Source organism: Elgaria multicarinata, chromosome 6 (genome assembly GCF_023053635.1).
Source record: "Elgaria multicarinata webbii isolate HBS135686 ecotype San Diego chromosome 6, rElgMul1.1.pri, whole genome shotgun sequence".
Classification (NCBI taxonomy): domain Eukaryota; kingdom Metazoa; phylum Chordata; class Lepidosauria; order Squamata; family Anguidae; genus Elgaria; species Elgaria multicarinata.
The window spans coordinates 68,235,111-68,262,918 of record NC_086176.1 but is presented as its reverse complement, the minus strand read 5'-3'; the positions used below and the strand labels follow the sequence as shown (position 1 = coordinate 68,262,918).

Here is a 27,808-nt window from a genome sequence, read left to right as displayed (position 1 = left end):
AACAAAAGCTCTTATAGTACCATAAAGCCCCCAAAATTTATAATGGCATAAACTTTCATGGAAGTGAACTCTAGTCATGAAAACTTATGCCATAACAAATTTGACAGTCTTTAAAATTTTCTTATTTTAAGTGTGTGGTACAAATGTATTAACTGCCGTGTTTGCTGGCAAATTTCATTCAAAGTCATTATTTACTAATAAACAAATGTGAAATTACCACACTCTGGCACTGCACAGATTTATAGTAATATGGGTTTTCCAAAAAAAAATTGAATTGGAAAATTAAGTTAATTTGAATTGCGATAATTTTCTGATGCCTGAAAGAGTGATCTAATTTAGCCACATTTATTTTACTTGCATTTTGTGAACAGTAAAACTGAAAAGGTACACCAAGTTAATTACCCCCTATTACACCACAAGTACTTCACCTGAAATATTTGGGGGGGGATTAAAGCATGCTTAATGTGATTTAAATGTTATATTACATAGAATGTGGTACTGAAATACTGAATCACCTGAAAAGGATTGATTACAACTCTGAAGCTGCCAAGCTGGCCTAATATTGTATTTGCAATTGCCACCTATTCATTATTACTAATGAAATTATGAAAAAGAAAATAAAGCACTGGACAAATTTCCATCTTTCATCACCGCTTATACTTTGGAAATAGTATTTAAACACAAAAATAGGCTATTATGCATTCTTACAATAGATAAAGTATAGATAAAGGACAATATCCAAAGAACCACATACAGGGTTACATGAAAACACCAAGTTTTGCTGACCATCTTCCCTACTACAGCCTGTTGTATGTGCTTACACACACACACACACACACACACAGAGAGAGAGAGAGAGAGAGAGAGAGAATGCACAATGTAGTTGAAAAATAAAATCAATTGGCTCCCCATATATGCACAAAAGTGCAATCCTATACACATTTATTCAAAAGTAAACCCCAATACATTCAATTGGGCTTACTCGCAGGTAAATAGGTACAGCATTGCAGCTTTCATGGCTTAATTAAAGGCCCTAACTTTAAAACTGGGCTTGCTCAAAATGATGAATAATAAAAGTAAGCCTGGTATTGTCTCCATGGGTATAAGTCATAGAAATATAAAACCTTTGACATCCCATTCAAATGGACAGGAAATATGCATTTAATTTTGTGTTTAAGTTCAACTTTAACACTTTTAATGGTCACTGAGATGTGCTCCATATTCTTAGGATTCATACGGCAATTTTATACAAAGAGCTTAAAATCACATAAAATATATTCAAACAGAAGTGTAATATCCACAACTGTACAGAAAAGTTCATTTATTTAAAACATTTGTATCCCGCCCTATATCATTAGAATCTCAGGGCGGCGTGCAGATAAAACAAAACAAAAATGATGCAATCCTGCTTGTTGACATTCCAACTGCACCAGGGGTGGCAATTTTGGGTCCGTTTGCACTTGAGAGTAAAGAGATAACCCTTCCTTCCCTGCACACTGCATTCCTTGTAAGGATTCCTAAGTTCACCCCTAGCAAACCTGAAATAAATAAATAAAAACTTCATACATAGCTGAAGCAGCATGTTCCATTGGGTTCAATGGGATTTACTCCCAAAAATGTGCGTGCATATTGCAGCAATCAATCATACAATATATAAAGACATGAGTCGGGGATGTCACTCAAGAATTAACTGATTTAAGGGAGATAAAAATAAAGAACTACAAATCAGGCAGTAACATTTTTTCAATATAATTTTGTTTATCAAGTCAAATATTATGTGCAGTACAATATGTTTTCTACAGTGATATTTTTGTTAAATGCCAAGCTGAAAATTATGACAGCACAATATGCAATTAGTTTTTTTATTGTTCCCCTGACAGCTATAGATCTGCAAGCACCCCTTGCCTTTCTCACTGCAAATGTTACAGAAAATGTGCTAATTACGGACATTGCAGCCATGACAGGGTCTGTGCCAGGAGTGATTGGCAGCCTTGGATACCAGAAATATAAAAAAAATCTTGTTTTACTTTCATAGGCCATTGCCCAAATAATTGGGGGAGATAAACTATATCCCTTGCCCCAGCATTCCTTAGTTCTGCTAAAGTTGGTGCTTGTTAAAATGTTCAAGTAACTGATGATAAAGTCAGGAAGATAACCGTTCTTTTACAACCCCCAAGAGCCTTCTACATTTCAAAATCAACTGATGGGAAAGGAAGCCCCATAAACTGTGTTAACTACTGTTGGGCTATAATATCCCTTTGGTTTTCCTTTAAAAATATTTGTTCAATATTTAGAAGGAATTGTCTGTGTTTGCCATGGCAATTCCTCTGGTTGTTGAGGTACTTTTTTGCCTAATTAGCAATTGGGAGACACACTTTTGGCAGCTCTTGTATCCCTATTATTTCCTGTTGCTTGGCACAAAAACACAGTCAGGAGCACCAGTACTTGTACTGTACCCCTCTTAGTGATGGATCACTAATTTTTAATAAGCCAAGCTTCTAAAGAATGGTAAAAAGATGTAAAATGTATTGAACCAACAAGAGTAAACAAATAAAGCAGGTTATTGCCATACATGGAATATCAGAGGTTTTCTGGTCTTTGTGTCTGTGTGAGCTTACTAAGAATAATACATGCAATCAGAAAAAGACAGTGTTCACATACAGGCAATATACAAGAGACTGTTTATAAAAGTATTGTTTCTTGTTCAAAATCCTCTCGCCTCTTATAAAATAGGCAGTAATAGCCAAAGATTTTTCCTTGCGGGAGTTTTAGCTTCCCACCTTCCCCAACACATTAAGTTATTCTGTGAAAAGAATCTATATGAAGAATGACCACTGAATCCTAACCCAAGAGGGAGCAACTCCATGCAGCAGTTTACAAATCCCCTGGATATACCAAACATAATTCGTTACTAGTAGGTTTATAACTTTGAAAGGAAGTTGTATTGTCGATCACTATGCTGAAAGCTTGGAGATAGCTATAAAATCAATAGGGGTTCCACAGACAACCATTTTTCATATCAGTAACTTCAAAAATGCAGTTTGTCATTCTGGTGGCTTAGGGCATTTTATGTGCCAATGCAATGAACATCTTGTGACTGTGTGTCAAAAGGTCATTACTTTCCAATTCCAACATCTCTCTATTGCCTATCATGCAACTATACATGTGCATGCAGTATTGATAGATACTGCTTTGTTAAGCCCATTTGTTAAATAGGCAATAATGTTTCTATTTGAACATATGTACAGCTTTTTTTATTGAGCCAAATGTGTTACTAATAAAGTACTTTACAGATACACTTTTCATTCTGTAAAAATGCTTCTAATGTTATTTCAGAGATGGCTTTGATATCTTTCTGAATTAACTGAAGCGCTAACTCACAAAAATGAGCCATTTTAAAATGGACATGTTACTTTTCTCACAAAATAAAAATTACTCTTGCTATATTTTCATGCTAGAATATTGCAATTTGCTATCATTGTAGTGACAAAACTCTCCATGAGCATGGAAAAGTCACGTGAACATCTTAGAAGCTTGGAACAGGAAAATGAAACAAAGGATATTGCTGCATGCTTCTGCGGATATAAAAAATGCAAAAATGTATGCAATACCAGAATTTGAACCATTGTTATTTGATTGTTGAACATGGACACCATAGATTATGTAATTTTGAGAATTATAAAAAAATATATAATTCAGAGTGTCCTTTCCCCAAACATAAACAAAAGGGTCCCAGATCCAGTGGAAACTCCCATTAGAGGAAGGGAAGAATTCTTGCTGGTTCTTCTTTCCCCTGCAGCCACCTTCCAACTGTACCAGTGGGTGCCCCAACCCTCCAGAATACCTTCACAAAGATAAGAAGGAGCAGAAAGAATTGGGAAAAACTGCCTCCCTCTTGCTTTCTCCTGTAAGAAGATCACATAATTAGAGTTCCATCCACAAAAACTATGGATCCAAATAACTATGTTAAATTGATTTGGATGCAGATTTAGTAGTAGTAATACCTTACTATTAGATACGATTTCTGAGGGCCAATTCATATTTCCATTTTTTAACAGAAGTTTATTTTCATTCATTGTTCATGGATAAACGTAATCTGAATTTATGAAACATATTCATAACTCATGTTTACTGAACAAGCTGATTTGAGGTGAGAACTTGAAATGGATTGTATAAATATATACTATTTTGTGGTTAGATGCCTATTACTTTATTTAATATTCCTTTGACACTAAAGAAATAAGCCGCTATTGAATGGTAGAACGCAACGGTAATAAGGGTGTTAGACAAGTCGATTCTAATCAAAATGTAAGAAAATTAAAAGCCAAAGCCAAAAATGGACTGTGTGCTATTAAACTTCTCGCAAATTGTACGTAACCGAATAGTGAAATCTGATGGGCAAGATTCCTTAGAACATGTTGTATATGTTAAATTTTACTTTAAATATTTTACTTTAAATTTTACTTTAAATATTTGCAAATGTGCAGCATTTTATCACTCTTCATTTGCATTGTGAAATATGAACAGAGAATTAAATGTGCCCTGCGTGGAGAAATTCTGTCCAACATAGAACTAAAATAATTTTCATTTGGTATATATTTCTATACTCCAATGCAAAACAGAAAATACTGTAAAACCAAAATGATGGCATATCACAAGGACAAATGATTAATTATAGAAAGTGATCTTTAAAATACAATGGTATGATAAAGCTATGCTATTGAATTACAATGGAGTATTTCATTAGCAAGCTCAAAGAAAAATAGAGGCCTCACACCTATCTCCTATAATTTAGGATTTGATGTAAAAAATAAAATATATTAGTCCCCATAGTCTTTCAATCCTCTTCTTGCTACTCACAAGGGCTGAATGTAATAGAGTCAACCAAATGTAGGTTTCCAAAAATGCTCAATGTGAACTGAAATTAAATTAGCAAGTAAAACCTAGCCTTGGAAATGGCATCAGCACTGTGCGCACACACACACACACAGAGGAAAATGTGGAATTCCATAGTGGAACATGTATACGAGTTTCTCAATTATTTGTTCATATTAGCTATATTAACTAACAGCTAAACACAGAAAAATACCGGCAAAAGACCAAGCTACTGCCCAATTTTCTTCCATAATTTTCTCTTCATAAAGTGACCTTCTCTCCCTCACCCCCTTCAAACTACTCAAAGTGGAACCAGGGGTGGGGAGACTGTAGGCACATACTGGTAGAATTTCCCCTTTGACCAGCTCATGCTACCTAATTCCCAATCGTTATTTCCAACTCAGTAATTTATTTCAAGACATTTGGAGGAAGGAGGCAGCAGCTACATTGAATGCCTACACCATCCAATGGATCTCAGCTTATCAATATATAGTTTTAATAATGGTTATTGCGTAGTTTTTCTTATGGTGTTTAAGGCCTTTGTTTATTCCCCAACACTTTCTTTCATTGTATTTTACTGGTAGGGCAATACTGGCTGTCCACATTATGTATGGAGAACAAAGGCTTTTCAGTCAGAAGAAATACTAGCATATTTTTGTTTTAAGTTTAGACCTCTGGATTTTTCTGCAGGATTTTAGAAAAAGATTAGACTAAATCCCAATTTTCCATTTGAATGAAAAACAAAGATTTGACAATGCATTTGCACCACTATCAATTGTCAAACATGTTCTTTTTATGTTGCTGAAGAGCATATTTTATTATATTTGTATTATCTGTGCAGTATTAGTCACTGTCAATAAAACATTGTTTATTTTATTTTCAAGTAGCTTCTTTACTAAAGGTTATAAGTGAGGACAGTTGTACTCATGTTATTCTTTTTAGAATAAAATGTGAACTCACATATGCAATAATTTGACATCATGGTCCATCTCAAGTGGATTTTTCTTCAATGTATACAAAGCACATCGAGTTCTATTAAGATGTTGAAAAGCCAAAATGTGAAGCACTGAATTTTTGCATATACACGCGTTGATGGATATTACATTGGGGTTATATTTTAATAGCTGAAACATCACTGATGAGGTTTTTAAAACATTTCTCTTATAAACTCATTTAATTTCTCAGTGACTATATATTTAAACATAAATGGAAGAGAAATGTATACAAAAGAAAACTGTTTTCAAAAGTATATACATTATTCTGAACTGCTAGAAAAATCAACTAAAACAATTCTAAGACTTGAAGAATTGCAAGTTTAATATAGGGATCTGTTTCCTATATAATTTAATATAACCTAATCAAAATATGAAAGTTTGTGACTCACCAAAAACACAAATCCAGCTTACAAATATCTTTAAAAAGCTGATAACTCTTGGTTATCACAAAATCTATTATTGTATATGTTTTTTAATTAACTTTAACAACATAGTGCATTTTATACTGTGCACTTTATACTGTGCCATCCTTTAAAAGCAACAGAAGCTTATAGTTTTGCATGCATTGGATACTAATGACAGCAAGATACAAAATAAGGAGGGAATAGCATCCAACTAAAAACCTCACTCTATAAACATAAGGCATGATGCAGCCAAAGCTGAGCATTCAACTCTTGTTGATAATGGGAAAGAATCAAACTGAGGCTTAACTTCCCCATTGAGACAAAAGTATGAAAATCATTGGAATTTATGTGTTTAACTTTTTTTTAAATTGTGCACGTCTACTTCCGATACAAATGGATATCACATATACATTATGGACAAGTTAACAAACTCTATAAAGGCACAGGTCTTGTGACTAGAATACTTTGTCAAGTTACCTTAAAACATAATTGTTCCTTTTACTGTTTGATTCAGCATCTCTTCCAACATCACCTTTGCCCCTGCACCACTCGCATGTATATATATCTCACCTTCAAATCACTAAAAGCAGAAAGGCCGGGATGTCTGATAGAGTCACTGTATTCATTCATTTTCTCATCCCAGCATGGAGTTGGGAGATCGCTGGGTTTATGGGAGGGAGAGAGATAGTAACAACATCTTTATCTGTCTTTCCCTAAGAGCATTTGTAAAATAATAAAATGGGATGAGAATGGGGTGCGGGTTCCCCTCCAGCTAGTGCAAACTCTTTTAAAAGGTGAAGGCTTATACAGCTGTTACTGGCTGGATGGGTTTTAAAGGTAAAGGCTAAATTGTTTGGAGAGTCCATTTCAAAATAGCAAAGGACTTTCAGAGTCACAATGTTCAGAGTAACACTATCAAGATCAGCTAAAACTACATGGAATAAGCTGCTGAAGGTTTTTCCACTGCACTTTTGTAGTTTCCTTGGGCTGGAGATCTGCTTCTCCAGATTTTAACTGCCAAACAAAACCACCAATAAAATATAAATGTATGTTTTGATATCCCTTATATAAAAACAGGAATTCTTAAGAAACAACATAACTCTATAGATGTTTACTTCAAATAGAGAGGCTGCAATCCCTACACCATTTACATGAAAGTCCCATTTAACTTAATGGTCTTCTGAGTAAACATTCATAGTATATAATCATACAATGCAATGTATGCCCATTTACCCATGGAGATATCTTGTGCCATGCAAACATCTCATTAATATATCCAGAAGCAATGCAGGATTTCAAAACTAAAACCATGAGAATCACACTCTGTCCAAAATTCACCAAGTAGGACCCCACAGAAAATGATCAGCGCAAGTGACCTGGTTTTCTGCAGAACTGAGCATTTCTGAACATAGACCAAATTCAGTGAAAGCAACGAATTCTCACCAACTGTAGTATCTTTGAAAGCTAGCCTATTTTAAGGCCCTAATGAAAGAATTAAGTGCAAGCTTCAACTTAAGCATGCACTTAAGTCCTATTAATTTCAGTGAGACTTGAATGACAAGAAACCTTATTCTCAAAGCTTTGCAGTCAGCCCTAGACCTCTTTGTTGCAACAAAACTTTAAGTAGAAGAGCCCTTTGAAGATCAACACCCAACTTGTTTATACTTGCAGTCTTGTCCACAACATTCCCAATAAAGCGATAGTTGTGGTAAGCAAATTAATGCATCTAAGGCTAAAGTCATATCCATATTTACTTAAGAGTAAAACCAACTGACCACATTGAGACTGATTTCTAAGTAAACATGCAGCGGACTATACTGCATTACAAATTAAAATATAATTTTGTGGAAATGCAATATTTGTATCATTTGTTTTTATTTATAGGTATACAAAGATTGTTAGCTTTCATACATCTTTAGTTTAGTGTACTTACTCATATAAGAGGAAAGCAGTAACTAGGTGTTTTTTTACCTTATGCATAATCTGGATAATGAAGTTAGGGATACATTCTTGTAAAACATCGCATTAAGTATATGCAGTATCAAAGTCTTTGCCTGACACACAAAGTGTTTGCAGAATGAAATTCTAAGGCAGCACATGATCATTTTAATGCAATTCTCCAGAAATATAATCCTCAATCAAATATATATACTTTCAACTCTCAAGACTATCCCATCACTGTTAGAAGGGTTCCAAATAGAATTCAGCTGTTCTGCATACAATTCAACAATCTAGACTCTTCAGTCAGAGATAGAGACCTAATAGCTTTTAAAGCTTTAAGTCCATACACAGTCCTTAATAGTATCAAAACTATACACATCATAGTTTTAGGGGGAGGATTAAATGCTTCTCAGGAAAACCACCCAATGAGTTTAGGAATCATAGAGTATTAGTCTATGATTACTTTCCTGGAGTAACCAGATTTTAATACATATTAGTTATAATTTGGTTAATTTATCTTAGAAAGAGAAACTGAGAAACTGATTTGCAAGGTGTGCCTCTCTTTCATGATAAAGGGTTTGTGTTTTGCTAACATGCCAAAACTACTTCAGAATAAATTTACACCAGTTCTTCACATAGTGTACCTAGCTCTGCACAGCATTGTGGTCCTTTTTTTTTTAATGAAACAAAATTCTTATTAGTGGAAGTACTCATTTAAAACTCAGCACACTGTTAATTTACTTAATTTGAATTATTCCATCTGACACTGCATAGGTTTGGCTTATATAAAATCTAAACAAAAATGAGATTAGAAATATGCAGCTTTTAAAGCTCAGCTAAAAACTTTTCTCTTTCCTAAAGCTTTTAAAACTTGATTTTGTTCTGAGTTTATGCTGTTAGTTTTACCCTACCCAGTGCCTGTTTACCCTACCCTGTGCCTGTTTGCATTCTCTTCCCCTCCTTATTGTTTTTTTTATGATTTTATTAGAATGTAAGCCTATGCAGCAGGGTCTTGCTATTTACTGTTTTACTCTGTACAGCACCATGTACACTTATGGTGCTATATAAATTAATAATAATAATAATAATAATAATAATAATAATAATAAAAATCAGAAATGTTTATACAAACGGTTAAGTAAACTTAACTCCCCACCTCCTTTATGGAGATTTTTTTTGCACTTAATTTTTTAATAGTTTAACACTTTTATGATTACCCAATTTACACAATCCTATGCATGTATACTGTGTTCAATATAGTTTACTCCCAAGTAAGTGCAGTTAAGTGTAGCCTTAGTGTATATGGGCCAATAGAGATAATTATTTTTTTTGTTCATAGAGTAACATCTCTGTCAGTTATGCTTTTGTTTAGAACAGTCAATTTTATGAATTAAAAAGCATTTTTTGTAATCTGTGGTGGCTGCTTTTAAAAATATAAGACCATTATGTGTTCAGTACTTCTGATCCTGAACCATGAATTGTAAAACTACATGGCAACTTCTCTTAACCTCTAATATCTATCTAAAGAAAGATTTTTCACAGTGAACACAGAGAACTTTGAGCCTTGTAATGCATAAAAGATACAGATTTTAATTAAATCTAGAGAAGAAGAAAAGTGTTATAACTTCATCCTGTTACCTTATAGTTTAAATCATTTTCACTATAGAAGCATAGTTTATTAAACCCTTGATGGGAGGAATTTATAAAGTTCTATAACTCATTACTCCTCTGCTATTTTAAAGCATACACACTCACTGCATTTTTCACAAAAGTTCTTACTTAAATGGGTGCTTTCTAGGTTCAGTGGTTTAAATGCTCTAGTTCTGACCCCACTGTTCCATGGATTATTTATAGTGAAGTACTGTACCTACATCACATGTTTAATTAATACCATAACAGGCAGAGAAACAAAACATTTAATACTATGCTTTGATTTAAGCAAAAGAGCAACATGTGCAAGTCATTTTGTCAAATTCAAAGCAGCAAACATTTCTGTTTTTACAAGTAGAGTAGGTGAATTCAGTTTATTTCATCACTTTTAACAAATACATATTTCAGTTTTTAACTTTTAATTCTAAGATGGGCAAGAAGAAGGGACACACAGTAATATGCCTCCAGACTTCTACGTGTTATAACAGTTGCCCAATTTTACCTGAAGACTTTTTGGCTGCTGTTTTAGCGTTGATATGATGGGAAAGAGATGACAGCTTTTGAAAGCACAACTGTTAGTAACTATCACTAATAAAATTAATTTGAAGGATTATTATTCATTTTCAACCCTACTTAATGTTTGTTTTGCTTAAATTGCCACACATAAAACTAACATGCTGAGCTGCCTACTGAACTCAAGATACTTAAGAGCCAGAGTTTTTAACTTGGGCACCATCAATTTTAAAGCCACCCTCAAATACAGAGGGAAAACATTTTTGAGCAAGCACCACAAATCTATGACTTGCAAGAAAAATCAATGTGCTAATCTCAATCCAAGCAGCTATATCAGGAACATATCGCACAGATAATATTAGATAAAATGTCTTCAAAATAAGCTCAAACAGCCCAATATATTTAGAAAACTTTAAAAAACATACTTAAATCTATCTAAACAATGCTAAACCACCACCCCTCCCCAAAACACCCTGTAAATCACTCAGGATGCCTTACTGATACAGGGATCCCACTGGAAAAGGATTGTAATTTTCTGCTACTGAAAAGCAGTTGAAATTCTAAGGGCTCATCAAGACTTCCTAATCCAAAGAAGATTCACTCATGCAATATTGATGGGAGAGTTTAGAAACAAAAAATCCACTTCACTTTTATTTGCACTTACAGTTCCTACTAAAAGCAGAAGAAATGAAGGAACATATAGAAAGGTTACTCTTACACAATCCCAACAGGAAACCTTGTATGGGATTTGTTTTATCAAAGTATTACAAAGAAGTGTCTCTTATTGTAGAACAATCTGTCCCTCACTCACACAGTATTAGCTCCTGATGTTAACTCACTGCATGAACATGAAGGGCTGCTTTTTTGCTAGTCATCATCTAGAGCCGCAGCAGATTTCCTTTGCTTTGTGAGAGCATCACCAACTACTGCACTTGAATTTGCTCTGACAGCTTGAGTAGTCCTGTTGTATGGGAAACTTCATCTGACTGCACTGAAACATTGAAAACTTGGGGTATCTTTACTCAATTAACCTTACATAATTAGCTTACATGAGATTCACATACCCTCACCCCAGGCAAACAGGAGGAGGGGAACAAAGCTTGAGAACAATGCCAACACTACTCCTTTATTACATCTTATACCATGACACAGAACAGGTGCTACATGTGACTAGAGTCTTTTGCAATAACAGTCCAAGGAGACTCTAAATTCTACCTATATACGTATATAAAGACAGATTCACTCTGGCACAAGCCATAACACAGTATGCACTAACTTTTAAAAGTTTCACTAGTGTAAAAGAGGATTGGAATCTCTTTGTTCTTGTTCTTTTTAGTTACCTACCCAAAAACAAAATAAAGCCTGGTACTAAAGGAAGGAAGGAAACACACACACGCACGCACACACACACTTCCTGGGTGTATGATCTCAGGTATTTGCTTGGCATGAGTAATATAGAACAAGTTACAGATGCCTGGCGATGATAAGAGGAGCATTCCGTAAGAACTATAAACAACCAGGTACTGAAAGTCAGCTGCTGGACTGATGCAATACAGAAATCAAGAATAGGAAGGTACAGGGCGATGTCCCCAGAGCTGCCCACGCTGAAGCTACAAGAGGAAAAGTTTGCCCCTTTTTCTAAACAAGTGTTTTCCCACTTGAGGATGCGGAGACGCTAGTGCTTCCAAGAGGAAAGGCAGTGTCCTCCGCCGCCAACACCCCCCCCCCCACGCCACTTCTCAAAACTCTAGTTCCCTCTTTAAATACGTTCACATGAATGGTGAGAGTCGGATGCTGGAGACGGTGCTATGGGTAGAGCCCTATAGACTTCAGCGCTGGGACTGCCCAGCTCAATACTGAGTTGGGTTTCGGTCTTACCTGGGATTGGTGCTGTTCCAGTAGACGGCATAGCGATCGGCCACCGTTTTGGAGCTGGGATCCTGGCTGAAGACGCACATCCAGAGCACCAGAAAGACCAGCGTCAACATCTCCACGTGCAACATCACTCCCGGCCAACAAGACACAGCACAGGGATAGATAGATTTTTTTTTCTTTTCTTCAAAAACAACAACAACAAAGGAGAACAACACCAAGGAAAGTGAAAGGGGGTCAGGAACAAAGACAAACCACACCAAGTCACAAGACACACAAAAAGGGGGAAATGCAAGGGAGGCGAGGAGCCACGAGGAGATCCCCCCTGGAAAAAAGCCTGTGGCGAGTAGGAGAGATCCTTATGGAGCCTGCGTGCCCCGGTAGGGGGAGCTGGGAGCCGAGCCGGGCACCACCACCAGCAGCCGCAGCAGCAACAGACGGCGGAGGAGGAGGAGGCGGAGGCGGGGGGAGCTCATTCACGGCGGCGAGTCCTGTGCCGAGCCCAAGGCGAGACATGCACCGGCCCTGCCCCCGTCCAGCGCCGCTGAGGGGCGGCTCCGCTGTCCTGGCCTCGCCTCGCCTCGCCTCGCCTCCGCAAGGGCTTCTCCCTCCCTCCCTCCGTCCCTCCCTCTCTCCCCGGGGCTGGCTTCTTCCCGCCTTTTGGCGCGAGGGCTCTGAGGGAGCGCTTCGAGGCCGGCTGAGGCGAGCTGGCAGGAAATCCTCGGGAGGGAGAAAAGTCCACTTCGGGCGCTCTCGCGTCGCCTGCGCCTCCTCGCTCTCTCACCGCGGAGTTGAGGCGCCTCGCCCGCCCGCCCGCTCTCGCTCGCTCTCAGGGAGGCTTCTCGTCTTTCCTGTTCCTGGGTGATGGATGAACAAGCGAGAGGAATCCGCAGACCCAGAATTGGCGGCAGCAGGAACCGGGGGAGAAAGGGAGGAGGGAGCGGGCGGAGAGAATGGAAGGGGAGTTTGCAATCCTAGGATATCACACCGAATGGCTTGAGGAGGAACCGAAATAACGGTGGGGGTGGGAGCCGGCGCCGGGGGAGGGGGAGGAAGCCCCCAAAGTCCTCTGGCGCGGCTTCGCTGTGGAGGCGCCTCCTCTGTCCAAAGCAGAAGCTGCCGGAGAGCCCCCAGGCGAGGCGGCAGCGGTCTCCCCTCCTTCAAGCTTCGCCAAGAGGCTCTGGGAGCAAAGCAAGGTCCAAGTCCCCGGAACGTCAACTTTGCAAAAGAGCGAGGCGGAGGAGGAGGGGGAAAAGAGGCGCCCTCCCCGCAGATGACTACATTAGAAGGAGAGGGAGGAAGGAAGGCAGGGCGGGGGGAGCCTTCGGGGTCTTGCCCGGCAGGCAGCTGCTCTCAGCCTTCAGAAGCGGCGGCGGCGGCGGCAGAAAGGAGCGAAGAATTGTCTCTCTCGCGGCTCCAGCAAGCAAATGAAATAAAACTCGAATGCAGCGGCTGGCAGGCAGGGATCGTTAGGAGCAGCGAGGATTGGAGGAGCAGAAGTCAACACTGCCCAAGAGGAGGAAGGGGGGAGAAATAATTGTGTGTGGGGGGGTCTTTTAGATAGTCACGCCCACTTTTTCTTTTCTTTTTTTCAATGACCGATTTCTTCCCTGCGTGTAAATCCGACAGCAGCAGCCTAGGAAAAGCGAGAAGGCTCGCTGGGCGGCTGTCTATGTGCAACAGACAGCTGCATAGGTGCATACACGGGATAGACAGATAATATATACCCATCCACATGTGTATGTGCGTGACACGAGCCAGATCTGAAAGCCTGCGTGTGTGTGTGTACGAAAGAGGTGCAGTCGGCTAGCTAGGAGCAAAGGCGCTGTTGGGTGATCATGTGGGATTTTTGCATGCAGTTTACTTGCAATGGGAGTGGGGGTGGGATTGCTCGAGCAGCCATTCAGAGCCCAGACTGTTTGCTTACAGATTGCTTTTTTCTCTCCAACCCGATTGGACTCCGATCCTAGGAAAGGGGCGTTTCCTTCGCCATCTGCCCCTCCCCTCTTGCCAAAATGACCCCCACCCACAATCCCACCTTCTGAAAACCTGACTAATTGAATTACAAGGAGTGGTTTCTTGATGCCGCAGGTAACCATTTCCGCGAGGGATATGATGTAGGGTCGTGCGGGAGATGCCCTGGCTGGCTCTCTACATTCCCCATGAAAACTCAGGCGGGGAGAGAACTACGGAAGCCGTTTCCCCAGATCCAGTGGAAGGGGATGCGGCATCAGATGTAGAAGGATGCGAAGGAGGGAGCTCGGTTGGATTTGACCGCAAACTGAACGTCTAATCGCGCACTTGTGTAATCAAATTTTAACACGCGTACGCACAAAGTTTACATCCTAGAAACGTTTCTAGCATGCTTGGTTTGTTCTGCGTTTGATCGTCTTTCCCCCAATGTATTTTGCGTTGCCAAGTAGCTCCTCGGCTGTGGGGCTTTTGAGTTAATTTATTAAAAACCAGTGCTTGTGATCACGAAATGGGTTTGCCTTGCCTGCCCCCACGCTTGGAGGTCGCCGGTGTGTATGGGCCGGGCGCGGGACCTCTGCTAGCACCGATAGAATGCGGCAAAGTGATTCACCTGAAACCCCGTCTCGCACCTCATACATTTGCAACGGTTGTAGTGGGAAGCAAGGGATGCTTTCCGAGCCATATTTCATTAACAGCTCTCAAAGGGCAGGCATATCCGCCTGAGACAGCAGCTGCATTTGTATGCTGCTGTACCAATGAGCTCGCCCAGGTGACCTTTCTCCAGAAGGCAAGGGAAAGGCGTCGTATTTACACACGAACCAAGCATCACCCTTTCACATAAAACCACACCCTGCTGAGGTCCAAAGTTTAGGAAAGGCAATTGAAGGAACTAGCTGACGCGCTGTAATTCCCCAGTGGTGGTTTACAGCAGTCCGTCGAAAGTAGTTGCAAGGCAGGTTTGGGGGATGCGAGCCGCTCAGCCCCTTTGAATTCATCTTCCAGCGACCTAAAACTTTTGAGGAGATACGCGCACATTGGTGTCCTGAATCTTTTGGGCAGAGGTTTCTTTCCCTCTTTTGAAACGGAACAGTGAGTTTTAGTTTGGGGAGAACTGTTTTCCAAGCATGATGTGGCTGTATCTGCTGTGATTTCTTCAGCAGCAGCAACCAGAAATAAAAAGGGGGGGGGGGAGGAAAAGAAGCAGCATCATGTCCTTTAGTCTTTCATCCATTTGGCTCTCTTCTCTGCGACTTTTCAATCGTTTGAAAGTGCCCACATACCCTCTAGTGGCGAATTGAAATATCGCAGTTTATCTAGGTATTTCTTAATGAAACCAATAGGAAATTGCGCATCAGCCACAAAAATCAGTTCATTTAAACCAGTTCGGAGGTCCGGGCTGGGATATATTTCTAAACAAACGAACGAACAAAACACCTAACCTCATTCCTGTATTCAGGACCGCCATGACTATGCAGATTGTGTTTTACATCGATTATTGTTGGAAAATATAAAATTAGGCATTTCAATTGGTCTAAGCAAGCAACCTGTTGAGTTATTAAGTCCAGTTGGCAGTTAAGCACTACATAAATGCATATCTGTGGAAGTGCAAAGAGTGGTGTGAATTGAGATCACACTAGCTGCATCTTGTGGTGACAAATGTGTGTGCTGGGCAGGGCAGCCAAAGCCATCAAGATATGCTGCATTATGTGTTTCAGTATCACTCCCATTCTAGACAGCTCTAAAGTGGCCAGAGTAGTGGTAGGATGGTGCACTGATCATTTATTTCAGTCTGTTCCCACCGTTAATTTCTTGGTGAGGGCTGTTACCCTCACAGTAGCCCAAAGCCAAAAAGGGAAACCCCACAAGAGGTGCCCAAAAAAGCCAAAGGCAAAGGGTAGAAAAAAGAATGTTTTTTAATGCGATAAAAGAACTCAAATCCATTTTGGATCCTTAGGTCTTTCCTCAAGGAATTTGTTTCAATGTAAAGGATATCATCTGGTTTATAAGCCCCCAGTCTCTTCTGCTATGTGAGACTGCATAGGAGATTGGAGGTTATGAAGCAGAAGGTATCCTTTACATTGTAACAAATTACCCTGAGAGAGGAACTAAGGGTCTGAAACATGGTGAAGTTATTCCATCGCATTTTTTTTTAAAAAAATCCTTTTTTCCCTACCCCTTTGCTTTCAGCTTTTTTTCTTTTCTTTTCTTTTTTTGGCACCCTCACAGTGGCACCGCAGCAGTGCAGGTCAAGTCACCACAACACATTCTAGCTATATCTGCACCACAACAGGACTAACACAATTGCAGATCCCACTACTTCAACACCAGAAATAATTCCCTGTGCACAGTGGAGATTGTACAAGTTAATTGCTCAGATTATATTTGATAGCACATGAGGGCACTAAGTTGCTTGTTAAGTATTTTTCATTGGCATCATTGGATGTTTCAAGTTTGGAAACCATGGGCTCATTTACACCAAGCAGGATATTGCACTATGAAAGCAGTATTGAAGTGCACTGATAATTGTTGGGACCCATTGACACATACCATATACAGCTTTCATACCACTTTCATAATGTTATATCCTGCTTGGTGTAGATGTGTCCTGGGCCCCAACACTTGTCAGTGCACTTCAGTACCAGTATAAAGCAGTAGTGTAGACCCTGCATTTTATATATTGCTTTCATACCTCTTTCATAATGGAATATCCTGCTGGGTGTAGATGAGCCCCATGTACCATGGGGGGGTATATTACTGTCTTATACTGGCCTCCCCAACATGATTCTTTTGGGAGCCACTGCACCCAAGTAACCATTCTAAGTTGCCTGCCAAGTTCTCACTACTTAGAATCATAGAATAGTAGAGTTGGAAGGGGCCTATAAAGCCATCGAGTCCAACTCCCTGCTCAATGCAGGAATCTACCTCAAAGCATACCTGACAGATACTTGTCCATCTGCCTCTTAAATGCCTCTAAGGTGGGAGATCCCACAACCTCCCTAAGTAATTGGTTCCATTGTCATTGCTCTAACAGTCAGGAATTTTTTCCTGATGTCCAGACGGAATCTGGCTTCCTGTAACTTGAGCCCATTATTCCATGTCCTGCACTCTGGGATAATCGAGAAGAGATCCTGGCCCTCCTCTGTGTTCAAGTATTTGGAGTGGTATTATGTCTCCCCTCAATCTTCTCTTCTCCAGGCTAAACATGCCCAGTTGTTTCAGTCTCTCCCCATAGGGCTTTGTTTCCAGACCCCTGATCATCCTCGTTTCCCTCCTCTGAACCCCCTCCAGCTAGTCTGCATCCTTCTTGCCTTTATTTGTCCTATGGAAGTGAATAGAATGGAGTGATTTCTCCATTCACTTATATGAAACGGGGGAGCTTTACTGCAGGAAAATGGCTGATGGGGGAGCCCAATACTTGCCAGAATCCTGTTGGGACTTACCTTGTCACAAGCCTTTGGAGCAGTGCCACATTTTCCCCCATATGTAAGTAAATGGAGGGACCTCTCCTTTGAGTTGCATAGGGAGGAAAATGCTGTGTATGTTTGTGTTTTCTTTCTGTATGTTTTCTTTGTGTGAGAGAGAAAACACAGAGAATGAAAGCAGAGATGATCACAAAATGTTGTGACTGGACACGCACACATGGCAGCCATTTAGTCACTAGCCACACCCACACAGCAGCCACTTTGAAATAATGCCTGTGACACTTTTTAAACATTCCAGTTGTACCTTGGTTTAATATTTAGAGGCTACATACTTTAAGGGGAGGGGGACTTAAACTTCTTGTAATCAATATGTTGCATTATTATTATTATTATTATTATTCACTGGTGTAATATTCTGTTCATGTGGCTTTTTCTTTCATGACATACAAAAGCATGTCCTGCATATATAAAACCATAAAAAAATAACAATGATAAAAACGTAATAGTAACTAACAGGTGTTAAAGTGAGTCAACTGATTGTAAGAAAAAGCTACATGTGTCCCAGGCCTGTTTGCAAGCTCTAGGTAATTGTATTTGAATAATGTACAGATGCAGCAGACACAATAATTTTGGATCAACTACACTTGCCTTTTTTTAAAGGAAAGTCAATAGTTATCAGCAGGACTATTGAATTAGCAAATGTCATAACAAAAGCAATTCATATGGGTATATTGACTATTACATCCAATCAGATAACAGCACATTTGATGTCCCCTTTCGTGGTGACATAATTAAACAATTATCGATGTCAAAGTTATAAACTACTTGTGCATGCCAATAAACACCTCTGACCTTGGTCTGTAATTAGTGGAATCATAAGGGATGTGTACAAATGCCTTGTTCAGCATTAACATCCATTGCAGGATTTGAAATGAAGAGTTTACACTGAGAGTATACAAGAAAATATAATTGAATTGTCATGCTGATTCCTTCATAGACCGTACTGCCTTTCTGTAGCCATTAACAAATGTTTCTATTCCATTTACAAATGTTCTTATTCTATATAGCATATTCCTTTTTAAAAAATGCCTATGGGATAGGATTGTTATAGTCAGGACATTTCACAAGTGACACTGAGAATGCCTTGTCTGGAATGCATCACCTATGAGTCGTTAATGGAAAACAGAATGTGGAAGGCATCCATAGCTTTAGAATAATAAATGCAAGAAATGTCATATACTGAGTTAGACCATTGGTCCATCTAGCCCATTATGATATAAACCAGTATTTCTCAAAGTGTTGTCCCCAAGTGTTGTTTCAGGTGAACCATATATCCCCCACCTACCTTTTCTCCCAGAAAATTGCATGTGTTTCTATGTATATGCTGGTTTCTAGTATAGCTGCCACAACTGCACCAGAGGAGGGTGGAACAAGCAGAAGGGGGGAGGAGGTGAAGGGAAGAGAGGTGGGGGAGCAAGTGAATGCCAGGCAGCCCAAGAGAGAGCACAGATCTCATAACCTCTCTCTTGGTGCAAGAAGGCCCTATTTCTATACCGCCCCAAAGCCGAAGCTTTCTGGGGAGTTCACAACAAAGGTTAGATTTTGCTTTGCTTGTAAAGCAGCGTGTGTGTGTGTGTCTGTGTGTGCGTATGTGCGTGTGTGTGTGTGTGTGTGTGTGAGAGAGAGAGAGAGAGAGAGAAAAATCCTCTTCTCTAGAGGGCAAGCTGGAGAGACAGGATACCAGGGAACCCACCTTGGTTTGGATAGGCTCTCCTTTCAGACTTACTGAGGGAGAAGCCACTGGTGTCATTTGCGCAAGTGAGTGAGGCAGAACTGCAGGAAGAGCACCAGGGTTCTGTAAGGACAATCCTGCCCAGATGTGGGCAGAAACAGAGCAGCTCAGTGAATTTGCAAAGGGTGTGCTTCAGATGAAACTTTGCCAAGATCTGTAGCAGCAGTGGTTTCTGTTAATGCTGATATTAAGGAGATCTGTGCAACTGGCTATTAAGCAAACACAATCTAAGGTGGGTCTTACATTTCAATATTTATTTGCTACACAGGCATTCATCTTACTCTGTTCTAGACAAAATAGCAGAGACCTGTGGCACCTCAAGGACTTACTATGCATCTGATGAAGTAAGTTCTTCCATCTTGTCCACTTCGTTTTCACTCTTTGCTTTGCGGTTGGGGCGGGGAAGCAACCTCTCCAAACTCTTCTTGCCTCACCTCTTGCACTACCATGGCCAAATGTATTGGATGCGCCCACAGTTTGCGGCAGCATGAGGAGAGGAGAGGCCGTGGATGGCACCAGCAGCAACAGCAGTACGAAGGCACCGTGGGCAGCTGCAGGTGAGGGGGATGGAGAAACAATCATTTCAAAGGCAGGTAGAGGGCTTGGTGGTTTGTTGGTTTGTTTTCTTATTTTGTCCTCATAACAATCCTGAGAGACAGGCTAGGCTGAGAGAGAGTGACTGATAGTGATTAAAATCACCCAGTGACTCATCACTGAGTAGCACTTGCAATGTGGGCTGCCATTTTCTATTCACAGAAGATGCTTCCGCCCAATTCTCAAGGATCCTCTTTTCTCCCTATGCAACACAGCACCCGATCCAGCAGTGTCTCCAGCCCTCTGTGTAGCATTTTGGGAGAAATGGAAGACCTGCCTTGGGGAAGAGACGGCGGGAAGTCCGCTTCCACCAGCCCCACTGCCTGTACCTACATTTAGGTTCAACCTATTTTATTTATGTGGGTAACTTACTTTGCAGAAAAAATATTAATGAAAATTTTGTTTAAAGGCTGTTTATTATTATTAGGCTGATCTCTTCCGGCAGGCCTACTCAGTTGGATTTTAAGAAACCTTTTAATAATGTGCTGCTTTTAACAATGTATTAGTTTTAAATGTTTTAATTAGTTATATGTATTTTATGATGTTTGCATTTGTGTTGTACCCTGCCTCAATCCAGAGGGAGAAGTGGGCAAGAAATAAAATTATTATTGTTGTTGTTGTTGTTGTTTATTGCTGAATATTCACTTCAAATGTCCATTTTAGGACTGCACAGTTATCAGGACACCTTATGCTTTGACACCCCTTTTTGATCCCCTAAAATAGTTGCTAAAAAGGGCCTTTAGAAAGCAGTTTGGGAGCCATGGCTTGACCATTAATGTTTGTACAGCATGGCTGATAGTTATAAATCCTCCCTTATTTTGTTTATAAGTTTGTTATAAAGAACAAAACATTAAACTTGTTGTCTGGGGGGAGATGGGATTCATGAAGCAAAAGGCCTGTAAAAAAATGCTAATCTTAGTAGAGATTTCTTTAGAGAGAAGGCTACTTATGATCTGACCCAAAGCTCATAAAGATTCATGAGTCAAAACACGTATCTTTGAATATTTTCCATACATTCAGGTTTTGCTTGATGCAACTGGATGCTGAAGTGAAAGGCCTCTGATGATCTTAGAAATCAATATGGGAAGGAGGGGTTATGTCCAGTTGTGTAGTGGTACATTTTGAAGTGCAGGCAGTCGTCATGACTGTCTCCATAGCCACGCCTCCAAGGAAAGTCCAAAAAATTTAGTCAGCTGGGTTGATCCATATCAACAAACCAGATCTAGCAGTTTTCCTGTCTTCCAGGAACAAGTATTTTGTAAAGCTAATGGGTCTTAATTGCCCCTTTAAGACCAAGCCACCCCAAAACATTTTATATTACAACAGGAAACAATACATTGCTTCTGGAGAAATTATTTCTCCCTCAGCTATTTATTTATTTATTTACTGCATTTCTATACCACCCAATAGCCAAAGCTCTCTGGGCAGTTCACAAAAGTTAAAAACCATCAAATACAATTCAAAGTATAAAACAAACATCAGTATAAAAATTCTATATCAAACTACAATATAAAAGCACAACCAGGATAAGACCGAGCAGCAATGCCGAGATTTATACAGAATTAAAATACACATTTAAAACAGCAAAGTCAAAAGACTAAGGCCCTTTCTACAACTAGGGATTATCCCAGGAAAACAGAGGGATCGTCCCTGCCTGCTCCCGGGATCCCCTGTGTGTCATTTGGGTGCACAGGGATGATCCTGGGACGATCCCTGGAAAAAAGGCAGGTGTAGAAATGGCCTCTGATAATAAACTGTTACAATACTGGGAGAATAAATAGGTCTTCACCTGGCATCGAAAAGAGTATAATGTAGGTGCCAGGTGAACCTCTCTAGGGAGCTCATTCTACAGCTGGGGTGCCACAGCAGAGAAGGAGCTCCTCCTGGTAGCCACCTGCCTCACTTCCTTTGGCAAGGGCTCATGGAGAAGGACCCCAGAAAGTGATCTTAGGGTCCAGGCAGGTAAATATGGGAGGAGGCGATCCTTCAGATCACCTGGCCCCAAGCCGTTTAGGGCTTTAAAGGTTAATACCAGCTATTGTGAGGATTGCAGCTATGCTCAGAGGGAACAGGGAAATTATGCAGGCTACTGGTCTTGAAGGCTATCTGCTACCTCCAGTATCAGAGGCAGTATGCCTAGGTATACCAGTTGCTAGTGGAAGGGAGGGGTATTGAACTCATGTACTACTTCTGGGTTTCCTATGGGCAGCTGTTCGGCCACTATGCGAACAGAATACTGGACTAGATGAATCCTTGGTCTGATCCAGCAAGGTGGGCGGGGGGGCAGTGGCAGATGGTGGCAGCATACTTGCTAATCAGAAAGTGCCAGTGGTGCATTTCTGTAAGCCCCGACTTGACTAGATCACTGGTTATGTCAGGGTAACAGAACCTCCTGCAAGCCTCCTGGAGGAAAAGGCACTATAAGTAGACACCAAGGCCTGGCAACTGGCGATGCACAGCAACATGACTTCAGCATTGCTGTTCCCAAGCTGTCTCATGAACTAGCATGTAACAAAAGCTGCAGGATGGCCTCTTTGCCTCTAGCTATTACCTCTTAATAATGCCATCTCTTTTTCTCCTTGACACGCAACAGCACCGCTGCTACTGTGAATTTAGCTGAGACAAAAGTAATGTATAAATCATGCATCAGTTTCCAGGGAACCTCTACAAGGCACCACCTGATAGAGCTGCGGTCTCTCCAGTCTCCTGCTACCTTTAGAAATTCTGGTGGAGGGAAGAACCAAATTTCCATTGGTCAGAGAAACTATGGTCCAACTCTGTTGGAGGCTGGCAGCCAAATCCAGCATTAGATTTTTAAATTTAATTATTTTAAAATTTTATTATTACGTTTATATCCTGCCTTTTTTCCCCTCTTCCAAGGAACCCAAGGTGCCTTACATGGCCCTCCTCCTTCTCCATTTTATCCTTGTGACAAGCCTGGGAGGTCGTTTGGGCTGAGAATCAGTGACTGGCCTAAAGTCACCCACCAGGCTTCATGGCTGAGAGAGAACTAGAACCCAGATCTCCTGAGTCCAACACTCTAACCACTACACCACAATCTTGAGTCTTCAAGATGAAGATTTCATATAAATTAACACATGCAAATTTTATACAAAAATTTGAACATCGATTTGCCCTTTGAAGATTAGGTGCTGTTTTTCCTCTTTGGGGGGCTATTCATACATGGCCACCCTAATCTTTTACTAACTGCATAAAGACACTATGTAAAACTGAAGCTAACGAAACCAATCCCTGGGGCTGGGGGTGGTAGAGCAGGGTGTAATCATGCCAAAAGTTGCTTTTGAACAGAGGCTGAGTAATTGCAGACTTGAAGTTCTCACACAGAGTCTCCTTGGTGGTGGAGCAACATAATTGGTTTACCCATCTGCTGGGAGGATAGAGGGACACCCAAGCAGAAGCAAAGATGCCTCTCTGTCTTCTTCATTTGAATTTTGAAAGAGGTGCTTTACATCTTCACGCATCATTTCAAAGTGAAACAGTCATTAGAGCCTCTAGAACTGAAGTGCTGATTCAGAAAGAGTAATTCTGAGAAACATGAACATCCCAAAGCTTCACAGAACATTAGAGCACAACAGTCAAAAGCTGTATAATGACTGACAAACTGTAAAATAGAAAGTTAATTAAAGGAATTCACGAGGCAGGCATCTAAATGAGAAACGTAGTAACTTTTACAAAGTTGAGCGTTTCGCTCCTTTATGAAAGCATGTGTACGCATCATCTAAGGAAAGAGAATTCTCGTTTTACCATTGTAAAATCCCTCATCAGAAGATCTAGGTGAAGCAGTCAGTAGAAAATAATTTCACTTCAGAGGACATGGATGACATTAGCTAATTTTCTTTCTCTTATTACAATATAGAGGGTTTTCATAACAACAACAACAACCTACTGATGTTATCTACTGTGCAAATATTAGCTCATTCCCTGATAAAAGGAAGTAAGACTACTTTGTCACGATAGTATGAGAATCCATTTTTAAGAATAAGAATAGGATCTTTTTTTAAGTTGCACAACATTTTCAATGTGTATTTAAGTTCTGAATATTACAATTCTTGCCTGCTACAAATTAGGGCATGATTTATTACTACAATTTTGCCAAGAGATGCAGAAATGTTTATATTATAATGGTCTTGCTTCTCTTGTCCTTCATGGAAACATAGGAAGCTGCCTTAAACTGAGTCAGCCCATTGGTCCATCTAATACACTGTTTGCATGATCATTAAGGGAATGAGGTAACTTGCTGGTCACAAACTACCTAATTAGCATAAGTAGCGTAATTACTCTCACTGGGCATGGGTCATCATGATATCGGAACCTGGTGAGGGTGGGTGGATGGGGTGATTCACAAACCACCCAGCAACTCTAGAACAAGCCATGTTTTCAGGATGGTTTGTAAACCACCCCAGCTACCAACCTTCATTGGGTTCAGATGTAATGACAACCCACACCCAGCAAGGGTAATTATGCTAATAAGGGGGCTTGCAACCGGCACATGCATGGAGGAAAAAGAAGCTTATTTTCCTCTGTGATCATGTGAACCTCACTGGCAGCAGCTCTCCTGGTTTTCAGGCAGGATACTTTCCTAGCCCTACCTGGAGAATATAAGGATTGAACCTGGGACCTTTTGTATACAAAGCATGTGCTCTACCACTGAGCTACACCAGGTTAAATTCTGCTACCAAGAATTACTCAGAGCATAATAAAAGTGGGCTCTATTTCAACGTACAACATAAAAAAGTAGTGTGGGCTCAGATTTTATTTGAAATGGTATTATTAAATGGCAGCAGTGCATAACTGAAGTATAGAAGACTCACAGTGAAATCCTACCTATGTCTACTCTGAATTAAGTTGCACTGAGTTGAACTCGGTAGATATGGATTGGATTGCACTGTCAGTTCTTCTAGCTACTGAGTCTGCTGATATGGACTTAGTACCGCTTGTCCATATCAGTATTTGAGATTTTTCTGCAGGGTTCATCCAATCTAGACCACATATATTTAGTGCCCTGTGAACTTGTTGAGCAGCATGGTATAAATCCCTAAGGTATCCCTAAGAGAATGTGGCATAGCAGTTAGAGTGCTAGACTGGGTTCTAGTCCCTGCTTGGCCATGAAGCTCAATAATAATAATAATAATAATAATAATAATAATAATAATAATTGTGACAGGAACATAGCTAAAAGAGTAAATACATGCCAAATGCATGCAATGAAACAACAAAAGAGGATTTGAATTTCTTGTGAGAAAAATTTGGGCAACCAGCAACAAGTAATAGCAGCCCAACTGTATCATACTGGTCTACAACAGAAAGACTTCTTGCAATTTAAGTACCTCATAACATATGGCTAGTCACTGCTGTGCAGCTTTTTAATCACCTTACCAGTAATTTTGTTCTTGTACTCATGGTGTAAGTTACTGCATGTATGAACCGAGGACTAATTTTAATACATATTACCACACACTGCTGGCAATTACTACAGCATTAATTTGTGTGTGTTTTGGAATCAAGCATGTAGCATATAATATTTTAATAAGAAAGGGTAGAAGAACAAAATGTAGCAGAAAACAATAGAAAGCAAGCCCGAGAATTTTTAGTTTCTGAGGGTATAAGGTAATTTAGAACTACCAAATGATTAAAATGTTCAGTTTTAAACTCTGAAACAGAGTTAAGCTCCCGCATCATCTCCTGGTTTAAGATGCTTTCAGATTTTATTTTTCAGCAAACAGTTCTTCATCTCTACAAGATAATCAGAAAAACCATGGGTCTAATGACAAAGGCTAAATGTGTGTGTTTCAAGGAAGTCCGAAGTGGCTAACAATAATACAGTGAACCAAACACAGTGATATTTTTAAAACAACCAAACTATATGAAAAAATACATTGTTTTAAAGCATACCCACTGAAGCCTCGCAGGTTTCCTACAAAGTGAAATAATCTAAAGTTTTGATGCTTTATGTTTGCCAGCACCTGTTGACAAAAAGACTGATTAAAAAGAAAACTACAACAAGTTAAATTATGTATGGTAAGCACATTTAAATCCCATTTATTGCAATGTGAAAGTGAAGCATATGTTTAAACACCTTCCACTAAAATCTTTGGCCAGATTGAGTTTTTAATGTATAGTTTTCTCAATTTAAGGCACAATCCTATGGATGTTTAGACAGAAAAAAGTCCTTCGACATTTTTGGGGAATGCTGGGAGTTGTTGGATGTTTTTCTGTCTAAATATGCATAGGATTACACCCTTAATATAAATATGTAAATATAGTGTAAATATGGTGACAGTGCTGAGAATTACAGCTCCCTAGCCTCCCTCAAAGAACTATGGATCTTATTAAACCAGTTGAAATCTGTTGTTTAGATACGCCCATTAAATAACTGTGCTGTGCTTACTGAGTCATGTCACTAGACGTTCTTCCTCTTGTATGAGACGGAATTATTTGGATCCATTTTAGTTCCCTTTTGATATTTTCATTACTGTATAAACAAATGTGGCTGCCATATGGTAGGATGCATTTTTAAAATGTCAACATGAAACTCAAAATACACCACTGGTAATTTGGCTCACAAAGATACTGTATACTCATGTTTTCCATTGTCGGCATTTCAGTCTACAGTATATAGTAAAGCCAGTCCCAAAGTTTTAAAGCTGTTTCTTTAGTGATCTTATTGTATGTTTTTCATCTTTTCATTTTGGTTGCTTGTATTTTAAACTTTATTTCAAAATGAGATAAAAGTCCATGAGAAAAGCACATTGAATAATTATACACATTCCTACATTCATCAATTTGACATCTGAGTGTTTGATAATCATACATTCTTCTCATAATGTTTGGAATATTGTTTTATTGCTTTCTAGCATTGCAGTTGCTACAGTTCATGTTCAGAGTTGTTCTGCTTGAAGAAAGATGATGTTTTACTTGTGATTAAAAAGTTCTTCCTTAGTATTTTTGCTCCTGATTTAAACAGACTCAAAATTTTCCCCTTTATTCAAAGAGAGATAGTTAATGTATATAATATGTATTTTCTGACGAGACAGATACTCTATTATATATCACCTTAAGATTCACAGATTAGTTACTGCTGCTAATCTTAAAATCCACTCAGTTACTGCTGCTAATTCCAGCTCTGAAGCAGCCAGTGAGATATAGGAGACATAGATTCCATTGGGAGAATCATCATCATCATCTTGGAAGGGAAGGGGATATATATATATATATATTTATTATTGAATTTGGGAAAGAGAGCCCCAGAAAAGGCTTCTCCTTGGATTGAGGGGGAATCCGCACGTCGTACCGAGATCGCTTCAAAGCAACCCCAGTGCGGTGTGAAAGCGATCGTGTAACTTGCCTTTGGAAGAGCCGACGAAGAGACGTCCTTCCTGCCGCTGCCGCCGCCGCCACCCACAGACCTCCTCGCCGGCTGGGACAGAGAGCTCGGGGGAAGAAGGCAGGGCGGAGAGCTTCAGCCGAGCTCTCCTCGCCGGTCGGCAAGGAGGTCTGTGGGTGGCGGCGGCGGTGGCAGCGGCAAAGACGTCTCTTCGTCGGCTCTTCCAAAGGCAAGTTACACGATCGCTTTCACGCCGCACTGGGGTCGCTTAGAAGCGATCTCGGTACGACGTGCGGATTCCCTCCCTGACTACCTTGAGGAAAATAGTGAACATGGAGAGGCAAGGCAACTTAGGGGAAGGAGACAAGGAAGGGAAACTAGCTGTGTGTGGGGAGGGGTATATTTGGCTTAACACTCTGCATACATCAGCA

The 27,808-nt window shown here is 40.0% G+C and overlaps 1 protein-coding gene across 2 annotated transcripts in view; it reads right to left on the bottom strand.

The window, feature by feature from the left end:
- EFNA5 (ephrin A5) overlaps window positions 1-12,521 on the bottom strand; it is a 239,034-nt gene extending 226,513 nt beyond the window's left edge. Inside the window, exon 1 of one of the 2 annotated variants that reach the window (XM_063129547.1) lies at window positions 12,257-12,521. In XM_063129547.1, the coding sequence (XP_062985617.1) occupies window positions 12,257-12,381 (125 nt within the window). In that variant the 5' untranslated portion in view covers window positions 12,382-12,521. The remainder of the gene's footprint in view (window positions 1-12,256) is intronic. The other variant, XM_063129546.1, reaches the window with a different exon arrangement.
- Window positions 12,522-27,808: the final 15,287 nt, after the last annotated feature.